This window comes from Dermacentor variabilis, chromosome 8 (assembly GCF_050947875.1).
Source record: "Dermacentor variabilis isolate Ectoservices chromosome 8, ASM5094787v1, whole genome shotgun sequence".
Taxonomy (NCBI): Eukaryota; Metazoa; Arthropoda; class Arachnida; order Ixodida; family Ixodidae; genus Dermacentor; species Dermacentor variabilis.
This window is the reverse complement of record NC_134575.1, coordinates 60,337,707-60,351,080: the sequence shown is the minus strand read 5'-3', so window position 1 is coordinate 60,351,080 and position 13,374 is coordinate 60,337,707. Positions and strand designations below refer to the sequence as shown.

General features: G+C 45.3%; 1 protein-coding gene across 1 annotated transcript in view; it reads right to left on the bottom strand.

Annotated features, from left to right (window-relative positions):
- LOC142590257 (AP-5 complex subunit zeta-1-like) overlaps positions 1-10,633 on the bottom strand; it is a 61,891-nt gene extending 51,258 nt beyond the window's left edge. Inside the window, exons 1-2 of the mRNA XM_075702199.1 lie at positions 10,208-10,633; positions 5,737-5,926 (exon numbers count right to left, since the gene is read on the bottom strand). Of these exons, the coding sequence (XP_075558314.1) occupies positions 5,737-5,926; positions 10,208-10,356 (339 nt within the window). The 5' untranslated portion in view covers positions 10,357-10,633. The remainder of the gene's footprint in view (positions 1-5,736; positions 5,927-10,207) is intronic.
- Positions 10,634-13,374: the final 2,741 nt, after the last annotated feature.

The window sequence follows — 13,374 nt, the reverse complement described above, 5'->3', positions numbered from 1 at the left end:
CCTAATAATAATTGTAAATAGTCACCTCATCTATAGGATCTAAAGCGCGCGCTGTTTCATTGTCTCTGCGTGTAGTAGTTAAGAGAGCCAGTTTAAGGGCGGAGAAGAGGGAAAAAAAAGGAAAATATCTGAAGCAAACTTGCAGCGCCGTGGTTTTAAAGCGCAACCGTGGTAGAGAAACGGAAAGGCGATATAAGCATGCGTGGCCATGATACACACACGACAAACTGCCTTACAATATTTGGACTTGAGGGGTAGTTTCGTTAACAAACTATAACACGGCAATCAGCACTCGAATATAATTATAACCCTAATGATAATTGTAAATAGTCATCTCATCTATAGGATCTAAAGCGCGCGCTGTTTCATTGTCTCTGCGTGTAGTAGTTAAGAGAGCCAGTTTAAGGGCGGAGAAGAGGGAAAAAAAAGGAAAATCTCTGAAGCAAACTTGCAGCGCCGTGGTTTTAAAGCGCAACCGTGGTAGAGAAACGGAAAGGCGATATAAGCATGCGTGGCCATGATACGCACACGACAAACTGCCTTACAATATTTGGACTTGAGGGGTAATTTCGTTAACAAACTATAACACGGCAATCAGCACTCGAATACGATGAGAGAAATTATTGAGACGTGGAAAATTCTCTTGAAATAAATCTGGTTTGCGAGACAAATGTTTGTATGTATTGTCTTAAAAGATGAGGGGGGAAATATGCACTCACCGAGAGGGCATCGTCAGCACGAGACCACCACCAGGCACAACAATCAAACCCCGGCCCTCAGTCCCCAGCAGCTGCGAAGCAACTGACCACGGCGGCGGTCAGATCTGCGACGCTGCAGAGGGTGCTAAGAATACCTGGCTCCGGACAGGCCGCCATTGGAATCTGAACCTGGCAACGTTTAACGTTAGAACGCTATCTAGTGAGGCGAGTCTAGCAGTGTTATTGGAGGAATTAGAGGGTAGTAAATGGGATATAATAGGGCTCAGTGAGGTTAGGTGGACAAAAGAAGCATATACAGTGCTAAAAAGCGGGCATGTACTGTGTTACCGGGGCTTAGCAGAGAGACGAGAACTAGGAGTCGGATTCCTGATTAATAAGGAAATAGCTGGTAACATACAGGAATTCTATAGCATTAACGAGAGGGTGGCAGGTCTTGTTGTGAAACTTAATAAGAGGTACAAATTGAAGGTGGTACAAGTCTATGCCCCTACATGCAGTCATGATGACCAGGAAGTCGAAAGCTTTTATGAAGACGTGGAATCGGCGATGGGTAAAGTCAAAGCAAAATACACTATACTGATGGGCGACTTCAATGCCAGGGTAGGCAAGAAGCAGGCTGGAGACAAGTCAGTGGGGGAATATGGCATAGGCTCTAGAAATAGCAGAGGAGAAGTATTAGTAGAGTTTGCAGAACAGAATAATATGCGGATAATGAACACCTTTTTCCGCAAGCGGGTTAGTCGAAAGTGGACGTGGAGGAGCCCGAATGGTGAGACTAGAAATGAAATCGACTTCATACTCTGCGCGAACCCTGGTATCATACAAGATGTAGACGTGCTCGGCAAGGTACGCTGCAGTGACCATAGGATGATAAGAACTCGAATTAGCCTAGACTTGAGGAGGGAACGGAAGAAACTGGTACACAAGAAGCCAATCAATGAGTTAGCGGTAAGAGGGAAACTAGAGGAATTCCGGATCAAGCTACAGAACAGGTACTCGGCTTTAACTCAGGAAGAGGACCTTAGTGTTGCAGCAATGAACGACAATCTCATGGGCATCATTAAGGAGTGCGCAATAGAAGTCGGTGGTAACGCCGTTATACAGGAAACCAGTAAGCTATCGCAGGAGACGAAAGATCTGATCAAGAAACGCCAATGTATGAAAGCCTCTAACCCTACAGCTAGAATAGAACTGGCAGAACTTTCCAAGTTAATCAACAAGCGTAAGACAGCGGACATCAGAAACTATAATATGGATAGAATTGAACAGGCTCTCAGGAACGGAGGAAGCCTAAAAACAGTGAAGAAGAAACTAGGAATAGGCAAGAATCAGATGTGTGCGTTAAGAGACAAAGCCGGCAATATCGTTACTAATATGGATGAGATAGTTCAAGTGGCTGAGGAGTTCTATAGAGATTTATACAGTACCAGTGGCACCCACGACGATAGTGGAAGAGAGAATAGCCTAGAGGAATTCGAAATCCCACAGGTAACGCCAGAAGAAGTAAAGAAAGCCTTAGGAACTATGCAAAGGGGGAAGGCAGCTGGGGAGGATCAGGTAACAGCAGATTTGTTGAAGGATGGTGGTCAGATTGTTCTAGAGAAACTGGCCACCCTGTATACGCAATGCCTCATAACCTCGAGCGTACCGGAATCTTGGAAGAACGCTAACATAATCCTAATCCATAAGAAAGGGGATGCCAAAGACTTGAAAAATTATAGACCGATCAGCTTACTGCCCATTGCCTACAAAGTATTTACTAAGGTAATCGCAAATAGAATCAGGAACACCTTAGACTTCTGTCAACCAAAGGACCAGGCAGGATTCCGTAAAGGCTACTCAACAATAGACCATATTCACACTATCAATCAAGTGATAGAGAAATGTGCAGAATATAACCAACCCTTATATATAGCTTTCATTGATTACGAGAAAGCGTTTGATTCAGTCGAAACCTCAGCAGTCATGGAGGCATTACGGAATCAGGGTGTAGATGAGCCATATGTAAAAATACTGGAAGATATCTATAGCGGCTCCACAGCCACCGTAGTCCTCCACAAAGAAAGCAACAAAATCCCTATAAAGAAAGGCGTCAGACAGGGAGATACCATATCTCCAATGCTATTCACAGCATGTTTGCAGGAGGTATTCAGAGGCCTGGAGTGGGAAGAATTGGGGATAAAAGTTGATGGAGAATACCTTAGCAACTTGCGATTCGCTGATGATATTGCCTTGCTTAGTAACTCAGAAGACCAATTGCAATGCATGCTCACTGACCTGGAGAGGCAAAGCAGAAGGGTGGGTCTGAAAATTAATCTGCAGAAAACTAAAGTGTTGTTTAACAGTCTCGGAAGAGAACAACAGTTTACGATAGGTAGCGAAGCACTGGAAGTGGTAAGGGAATACATCTACTTAGGGCAGGTAGTGACCACGGATCCGGATCATGAGACTGAAATAACCAGAAGAATAAGAATGGGCTGGGGTGTGTTTGGCAGGCATTCTCAAATCATGAACAGCAGGTTGCCACTATCCCTCAAAAGGAAAGTGTATAACAGCTGTGTGTTACCAGTACTCACACATGGGGCAGAAACCTGGAGGCTTACGAAAAGGGTTCTGCTGAAATTGAGGACGACGCAACGAGCTATGGAAAGAAGAATGATGGGTGTAACGTTAAGGGATAAGAAAAGAGAAGATTGGGTGAGGCAACAAACGCGGGTAAACGACATCTTAGTTGAAATCAAGAAAAAGAAATGGGCATGGGCAGGACATGTAATGAGGAGGGAAGATAACCGATGGTCATTAAGGGTTACGGACTGGATTCCAAGGGAAGGGATGCGTAGCAGGGGGCGGCAGAAAGTTAGGTGGGCGGATGAAATTAAGACATTTGCAGGGACAACATGGCCACAATTAGTACATGACCGGGGTAGTTGGAGAAGTATGGGAGAGGCCTTTGGCCTGCAGTGGGCGTAACTAGGATGATGATGATGATGATGATGATGATGATGATGATGATGATGATTATGAACCGCTGCGACAAGGTTATCGCATGAAGCGAGACGCTCCTACACGTACGGAAACTTTTCCAAATGTGGTTGCCAATTCTATAACGAACAAATCTTGTCTAATCTGATTCCATGCATGACACAAATAATGGTGCATATTTTAGAATACACACGACGACCAATGATTACACTGGAATGAACAATGAGTCATGTATAAGGAACCAATGGGCTTGACCTGTAAATCAAATTTTAACTACCAATACCTGCACTCACTGCAATCATTGTGCTTTAGAGTGGCACTTGTTTATCTAGGCACAAGTTTGCCCAATAAAGCATTGAACTTGTGACATAGTTTGTGACATAGTCTGGTTGTTCACTACCACTACAACATGACAATATTGTTAATGATGCCAGGTACATCACATTGCGATATATTGCATTTGCACAATTGTACTGTGCATGTTCGTTGTATAAAAGGTGCATTCAAATCCATGTGCATGTTACAATTGTAACTATTTCTACTCAAAAACAAAAACAATACCGATACTCACTAAAAAAATCTAACTACAAGGTAGTTAGCTATACTGCCATTGAACAGATGTTATTGTTTTACACCTTGGTTTGCAGTCGCCATTTTCCAGTTTGCCATATGCCTGTCGTAGTGCTTCTGTTCAACCGCCTTTTGTGGAGGTAGTCCAGCGGCAGGATGGAAAAAATCGCTGGCTCTCTCGTAATCAAGAGTAGATGTAAGCATAAAATGGCAACCGGCAAAGCAGATTGGTTGGAAATTACACTAGCCACAATCTTAAAATGGGTGTAGTGCATGTTTGCAACGGCACACCACACCGCACCACACCATGCCATGTGGTGTTTTGGTCCATACGGACATTGCCCAGCTAAAAGAAGAAAACCGGCTGAAGGCGGCACAACAGAGTGCACTGCCGAGCTAAAGAAAAATGGCCTGAAGGAGGCCCCATGCAGCGTGGTGCCATCTGTCGTGGCGACGCAAAACCCAGGCCATGGAACTCGCGGACCACTGGCGCTCAAAAGGCAACCCTGTCTCAGTGGCAAAAGATGACAATGAAGTGCATGGTGCCCTGCACATGCCTTTCGAACATCGCTATTGGTAATTGCAAATAAAACTTCAGTGTACTAGAAGTTACAGCTTGAGTGATATTGTGAACAAACATAAGGAAGAACTCGTAAGCAATGTTTTTTGTAACTTGTTTGGGCAATAACTAGCGTATGTAATGCGGTCCTGTACAAAGGGTTGGGGGCCAGGGACCGCATTTTTTTCTTTAATTTTGACTAGTTGCCCACGCACGTTCTCGTTTTGCTCTTGCAACTTGTCCAGGTGTTCTCACTCGAGTGCCTGGATAAAGGCTCTGGCTTTTGGCTCAGGGACACTAGAAGGTCGCCGATAATGGGAGCTAAAAGCATTTCATGCTTTAAAAAGACATTTTCATTACAAGGCATCCTTCAACTATAAGGCGATCCTTCCGGCAGTAGAACAGGGTAACTGGGCAGGGTCACATGTGTTTGGCATTCCCAAGACATGCGTCGGCAACTGGCAGCGACAAAGGAACTTAAAATGCATTATATAGAACTGAAGATGATTTTCTGTGGTCGGCAGACAGAGAAAAGGAAGTGTTGTCGAACTTCGGAAGCAACTAGCCAGTAAGGTTCAGCTGTGCGTGTGCCTGTGCTTTTGTATGTCCATAAGATCATTTCAACGTGTTACACATATACTACTCAGGTTTTATTGCTTGATGTGTGCAGTAGAATCAGCACCAAGTTATTTTTTTTTTTGTTATTTAGGCACTAAAATAGCTGTGCGTTACAATTGGGGGCACGGTAGAATCATGCAAATACGGTACTTTGTACTATCAAATTAAAATAGCTTATAAATGTCTTCCAATCTTCATACTAGCTTAGGTGTTGTCCTTTTATGTGTGAGACATGAGGTTAATCTGCTGCAACTTGGAAAAAAATGTGTCGGCACGTTTTTGACAGACCTGTGCGAGCAGTGCCTGGAGAAACAATGTGAGCTGATGCGGAGGCAAGGGAAGCAGCATTTCCTCGAGGCCATACTGGGGACACAGGGACTCCAGCACTGACAAGGCCAGGTGGCGGCGGCCTGGTGGCAACTTCTCGTCCAGCACGGCCACCAGGAGGCTGCTGACAGCCGTCTCTTGCTGGGGGATCCTGTCACACCATGGGGACATTAAGTACAAGCTGATGGAAACAACACTGGTTGTCAGAACCAATCGGTGACACTCACATAGCACACAAAGCAGCATGGATAACGAGTGCAACAGAATGACTTTGCAAGCAGGCATTGAGTTTCATGTTTCAATAATGCAAAAGCACCTTCTGAATTCTACCAAGGCAAGTAGGCAAATCACATTTTTCATATCCACTGCCATCTTGCCCACTCTACCCGTTATTCAAGATTTTGTTTTAGGTGCCAACATGTAGCAAAATCAGTCCGCATTTGCACAGCAGCTTGCTTATACTCATGTGACAGCAATTTTTAAAAAATTTGTTCTAGATGAACTAGGCGTGCAGTAATGCCAGGTTAAATAATGGACAAGGACTAGGAAATGCAACCTTGTAGCAAAATTCGAGCACAAACAAAGCAGCAGTAGACACAAAACCTTGCTTTGAAGTTGTTAAAATAAATGCAGAGGTTACAGCGCACAACGCCTGTGTTGCACTCAGTGTATTGATTCCCATGCCAGGTAGACCTACCATGAATATCTTCCTTACATCTTTCATTCCATTTGTCCCTGCTTTGATTTGTGCTTCTCACAATGGAATTTTTCGAGGTTGCTCCATTTTCCAAGCTTCCACAACACAAAAGTCAACATCTACGTAATATCTACAACTGCATGCATAGGGCATGGCAAAAAAATTAATAAGGAAGCCACAGCTACCACTTTGTTCTATTTCTCAATCATGTCCAGCAGTTTCGATTATCTGAGATACTTGATCAAAACCAACCAGCTCGTATTTACACTAGTTTTTAAGTCAAATTTCCTTTTGAACAGTGGTTCTCTGTCACGGATGTGTCGGGGACCCTTTGTGGACTGGTAGAAGTGACGGGAGACCCCTTGTAGTTGCGTGGGGTAGGTGTAAATTAACACAACATGTGTGTGACATGAGACAGGTGCCTTTTATTGCTACCTGGCAAAGAATGGTCAAACAAAAGTGACATGCCAATTCAATCTGGACAGCTTGTCAATATGTGGTGCGGTCACGCTTAAGCAGAGCTGCACATCTGCAGCTATATTCAACCTGTTTCTGTATTTTCTTTTCAAGTATGCAAGCATGAAAAAAAAGCATGCTCGCACGCATGTCGTAAGAAACTGCAACAAAGGGTTTACAGCCATCTCACGGAGAAAGGGAAACATTTCTGCAGCCCTTGCCACAATGCCTCAAGGCTTGCAGTACCACGCCCTCCCCCCCCCCCCCCCCCCGCCCTAAAAAAACTTTTTTTTTGCAGGGTGGCGTGGGTTTTGCAGGTCCCTAAAGATGGCTTCGCGGACCCACATTTGACAACCACTGCTTTCGAAAGTGAATGTGCCTGTGTCACATGTCAGGCACACAAGCTCTTAGAATGAAGTTATCGCACCAACTTGCCCAAGAAGAAGTCTTAGAAAAAAACGAAATATTCATATTACACTGAGATATTCATATTGCTTGACTATGGGTATGACTTGCTGTTGAATTGACAGTACGTAATTATTCATCTCAACAAGGATCGTAACTCCCTATTTCTATGTGCTAAACTTAAGGCCTAGATTTGTTGCTGTGTTGCCACACATATTCGCAAATGTCTGTAGATCTCTTGCATTGTTCACTAGTAGCACTATGTTGTCCGCATATATCAGTCCGGAGACCTTCTATTGCACCATTTGTACATTACGCATGTACGATAAATCAAACCCTAATGCACTGTTTTCCAGTTGTGCTTCTATTCCCCTAACGTAATTTGTGAACAACAATGGAGACAAAGGACATGTTTATTTCAGTCCTTGGTGAATTTCTGCCACTTAATTACACTTTCAGCCTTCCCATACAATTTGTACTCAGCAGCTCCACGAAATTGTCATCTATGCCTTTGTGCTTGAGAACATCTCATAACAATTCTCCGCATACGTTGTCATAGGCCCCCTTAATATCTAGAAATGCTATCCATAGAGGTCCAGTCTGAGCTACTGAAATCTACGACATAGCCTACGACATGGTAGCGCTCTCTCTGAGACAAGGAGATAACTTCACACAGCAGAGCGCTAAATGTTCCACAGTCTCTGGTTCACGGCTGCCGCACCCTCTGCACATAGCAGCCTGTGCCTTGGGGGTGCAGTCAAACTGGCTGTAGTAGTCCAGGGTGCACAGCGTCCCCATGCAAGCCTCGAACAGAAGGGCACTGCCGCGACTGTTGTCATAGAGAGGTTCCACAGTGATGACGTCCTTGTGTTTGCAATGCATCCAAAGCGGCTCCACTGTGTTCTAATGCACTTGAAGCTCATATACCTGAACAAGATGTCATCAGCCATGTAGTGAAGCCAGTACTCAAGTCGATTTTGCTTCTGGCCTCACGGGCCTCAAAAGGGGACCAGATGACATCCCCTTGTATAGCCCAAATTGCAACTTGGCTATGACACCCCAGAGCCAGGCAACGAACCTCACGCTGTCCTTCAATTTAAGGGTATATATAGGCTGACAGGCACATGACGGCATTCACGTAAGTCAAGCTGGTACATCCACCACCTTCGATAGTTCTCACACTAATAGATAATGGCTGCATCCCCAGAGGCTCCGTCAGTGCAGAATGCGATTAGTGTGCCGGGTATTCTGTCCGGTGTGCTTCGTGCCCGAGATAATATCCTTTCATTCTACTAAGTGTCACTGCAAGGTGCAGGTATCAGTATTCAGCGGCATATGGCAGTTTGTCCCCACTAGGCAGTTGGAACTGTCAGGTGACATCTACTTCGCCAGCGAAGTGGACGACGGCTGACTTCTGTGGGTTGAATAGAAGGCCAAGCATTGCTAAATGATCAGCAGATATATATTGTCACTAGCCTTTGGAGCTGCTGTCTGTCTTTGGCTAAGAGAACAATATCATCCACAAACACAAGCCCTGGCAGTGTCATGTCTATGGCAGGCCTTCAGGCGTGAAGCGCATCTTGAGCAGAATGCCAGACTTGATAAGTTCATGCTCCAGCCCTGGTGTGTGCAACATGTATAAGATCGGCAAAACTAGGCATCCCTGATTAAGTCCTCTGCAGACTGCCACTGGCTATAGACTTATCCCCAAACCTAGTGGCCACTCAGCTATCAGTGCAGAGGCGATGAAGAAGGTATATCCACTAAGTTGGCATATCTATGTAAGCCATGTGGCACAGCATGCGATCGTGTGGGACGCTGTCGTACACCTTCGTGACGTCAAGGAATCATCCAAGTAGTCCTCGAGATTCCTTTCATACCACCTCTATGCAGTGTGTAACAACAAAAATATTATCCTTCGGCTGGGGCAGAAGGTGAAGGGCCCACTCTTTTCCGCCCCTGCGCTCATCCAGGATTTGACCACCTGTTCAAATAGCCTGTACAGCACACTCGTCACGGTGATAGGCCTGTAATTGCGTAACAGGCTGTGCTCGACAACCTAGGCTTCTTGGGCACTAGGCTGATGCAGCTGCAGATCCAGTCGGTGGGGATGGGTTCACCCTCTAAAATGCCAGTATATCACTCCGAGCCGGCCTAGTTGGAATCGATTCATCGTGATACTTTGCACTATACAAACGGGGACGAAGAAAGCGCTCGTCCTTGTGTATGTTTCTTCGTCCCCGTTTGCGTAGAGCAAAGTTTCACGATGCCAGTATACGCGAGCTGCGAGGTACACCACTCCTGCCGAGACACTTCAATTAACAGTCCCGGAGGTATGTCGTCGTGCCCTTACGCTGCCTGTGACCCGATCTGAGCAAGTGCTCGGTCAAGCGCCAAGCGCCAGACTGCTCACTGTCAGTGGCCTGCCTGCATGTCACCTCGAATGTCACCAAAAACATTCACAAAGTCCACACATATATCCACTTCCGAGAACTCAACTCGCATTAATTCGTCCTCAGCAGAAATATTCAACAGAGTCACACTGAACGGATATAAAACGCGCTCGAAAATTACGCAAAGGTCTGCCTGTAATGATGTTTTTCACCAATATTTAATGTCGGAAGCTGAACCTCGTGCGTCGAGCATCCGAAATTGCCGCGCGCGCAGTGCCCGTCAAGCTGGCGCGCCTGCCATCATATGCATATGTCATGGCCTCAGACGAAAATTACCATCTCTGTGTGAACTTGATTCGCACATGTGCATACACTGCCGGAAGGCTAAACGAATGATGAGCACATTAAGGACGAAAGCCGACCACAAGAAAAACGAAACTAGACCAAATACTGCGCGTGATCTCGCGCCTTCGGTACTCACAACTCCGGGTCGCATTCTAGCACGGCAGCGTGCAGCTGCTGCAAGACGTCCTTGGTGAGTTGCTTGGGCAGGTTGTCCAGCAATTCGGACAGATTAAGCCTCCGGTGGCTGCGCACTGAGATGAGATCGTCGACAAAGCTAGCTGCCATCGCCGCCCTCGCATGCTTTCTCTCTGTCAGCTGATCAGTCGAGGCGCTTGAACGTAAAACGTTTCCTTCTAATCCAAAAATACTCAATCAGTCCTTGGGCTGCCCGAGTGTCACACCGGCACGCCCGTATGTAATCTTACAGTGTAATAATGTGTTCATTCTGTGTAGGTATGTTAGCGTTATGGTTCACGCATGGGTTCACGCAACACCTCACACAACGGCAACCGCTTAGATAAGCCCTAATCACAGTGTTGGTGCAAGAGACGTGTCTATTTGAGCGCACATCCAGATGTCTCAGTGGTACGAGAACACACCTAACATCATCATCATTGTACCGCGTGTGTTGCGAAAGGCTGCGCCAGTGGCTGCGACGAGCACATCGAAATTGGATTTCACCGCTCTTTCTGCGCACGCGCGAGGAGCAGTGGTTGCGAGAGAGAAATGTGGGGACTTTAGGTGCTCAAAATTTCTCGTCATTTAGGTACTACGGGGAAGAAAACCGTTTGCTCCGTTTGTCCCTAGCCGAGCTTGCTGCAGAGAATCGACAGCATGCGTGACCGGCAAGGCGAAAAAGCCGCGTCCGAGGTGAGTTTGTTGCTATTTTGTTGCGACGGTAGCATATTAAATTTTGTAGTCGCAAGGGGATACGTTTGGAAGTGAGGTGTCTTCTCGGATGACTTTAGTGGCAAAGCATTACGTCGTGCCGATGCATTGTTCATTAGCGTCGTTGATCAAGGTCAGCAGAGCATACCACACACTGCAGGGGAATTGCGGGAACGGAAACAGTTTATGAATTAACTGCCGTGCCGATGCATTAGTTCTTAATGTAACTGAGCATACAACACACTTGGAGATTCGTGGGAATAAAAATTTTGTACTCTGTATGTGTATGTGTGTACTTGCGTCGCCATGCAATCTGAGCCGTAGATCGTTGAATAATCCCGGCTGTTACGATGTCTAGCTCATATACGGGGCGCTCTGTGTGGACGAAACAAGGGCTCAGATCGCTACAACCGCATGCGAAATACTCTGAATGCCTGCCAGTACACTTGTTCGGCGTCTCCGTGCTTGTACTGCGGCAGGAGACGTGACGGCAAGTGGGCACGTATATCATAGTGGCCGCTTTCACTCTTGGTATACTTTGCCGCAATACAATGCGCATGCTTCATTGCTGGCTTCGAAGCTGGCTTTAGGCAAACGGTATTATGCAACGCTCGAGCCATGTTGTCCGTCACTGCGGATAGAAAACGCATACACGTTCAACCTATTTGAGCTGCATCATTTTTTCGATGTTTAACCCTCTGTACTAAATGAAGAGCATAACGTACGCCTGTGTGGGTGATTTAAAAGATTGATAAAAAGCCTGGTAACATGTGCAGTCAGTCAAAAAACACTATTTATGCAGGCGTCCACGCTCCTGTAAAAAAAATGCAATTCAGTGATGACCCTCTGCAGGTGGATCCGCACCTATATAAACACAGCCGGCTCATCAATCACAAAGTAGGAGCTGAAAAGAAATTTTTAATGCTCATTACACAGCGATTCATTTGTGGTCAGCCAGTGACAAACGCATTGCACGAAACAGTGAGACTTCGTTTAATCCGCAATGCTTATGTGGCGAACAGGAGAGCAATAACATTTCTAGCAGAAAATGCTTGCTCCTTGGCATCCGATCTCCTTATTCATTTGCTACTTTCTTCAAATTTTTCTTTTTATGTGATGCTCTTGCCTTCACACACTGTCAGACTTCTCCTTCATGCGTTTCCTTAATACTCCTTCTATCCGCTTCTTGCTCGACATACCGTGCATGCCTTCAGTCATGTCCAATTGATCGATGCAGTCTTGTCCTTTTGTCTCTCTCCTCCAGAACCTGCAACTTTCGACAACCACTCCCCAGCATTATTTTGCTTCTTTTTGTGATGGTGCCTGGCTATCTGTTGCTGATGCCACACATTCATTTTGCAATGGTTTATTCCACAAAATTCATGCAGAAGTGGAAACACAGATTACACTTCATTCTTCACCACAGCTTACTATGTCTGCATCAAAACTTGATATTACCTACACGTCTGCACTGTCTTTGTGTCTTCCTTTGCAGCTGTAGGTCACTGCATGAGCAGAAAAAGATTTTGTTGCTTAATGTTCATGTGCTTAAGCAGGCAATGTAGTGTACTTGATTTTCACAATGCTTAACTCAATTGGTGGTATGCCTGCACTATAACATGCACAAACTGAACAGCATATCCAAACAAGAAAATTGCTGGCCTATCACAGTTAGGTTGAGTCATTTGAATGAAAGTTGGGACAGTTTTTGTATGGGATGGCTGATGGCATTCAGGCTCATCATGTCATCCTCAAAGTGGGAGCAAAAACGCAGTACATGTATAAAAGATGAGCAGTTTTATTGGATTGTGGTGCTTTACATGCACCTCACTTCAAGCACAATGATGTCTTTGCGTGTCACCTGTGTCGATATGAAGCCACTGCAGCTGGTGAGCAATGTGCTTGCAGATGGCACTGGCTACATTCCTTTGGAAAGGCATCATGTTGCACAATGTAGTGAAGATGAAGGCTTTTAAATTAATGTGTACTTTACTTTTTATTTACCTCTCACCTACTGTTGCCAACACAAATGATGCCTCCTGGTAAGCCGAATGCCTGTGAACATTGCAAGGCAAAGTGTCAGGCAACCGTTTATAATCTTCAGCATAATACTGTAGAAGGCAGCCTTCTGGTTTGTATACATGAAAGCACCAGGAAAGCAAGCTAGATAGGCTAAAGACTAGCTGACTTGACAGCTCTGTACAGCCTGTACTGCTTACAGAAAGCAAGTCACACTGGTCATGGGAGCTATAGCAGCGGCATGCAAATAGAGGTTTGTATTACCTGTGGTACATATACATAGCCTTTCTTTCATGAAAAATATGTTTGGTCACTTTCCATTAACTTTACCTAGTCAGGACATGCATTATCACTTAAACTGCTTAGTCTTCAAATAAAACAAGCATTTTCTGCATA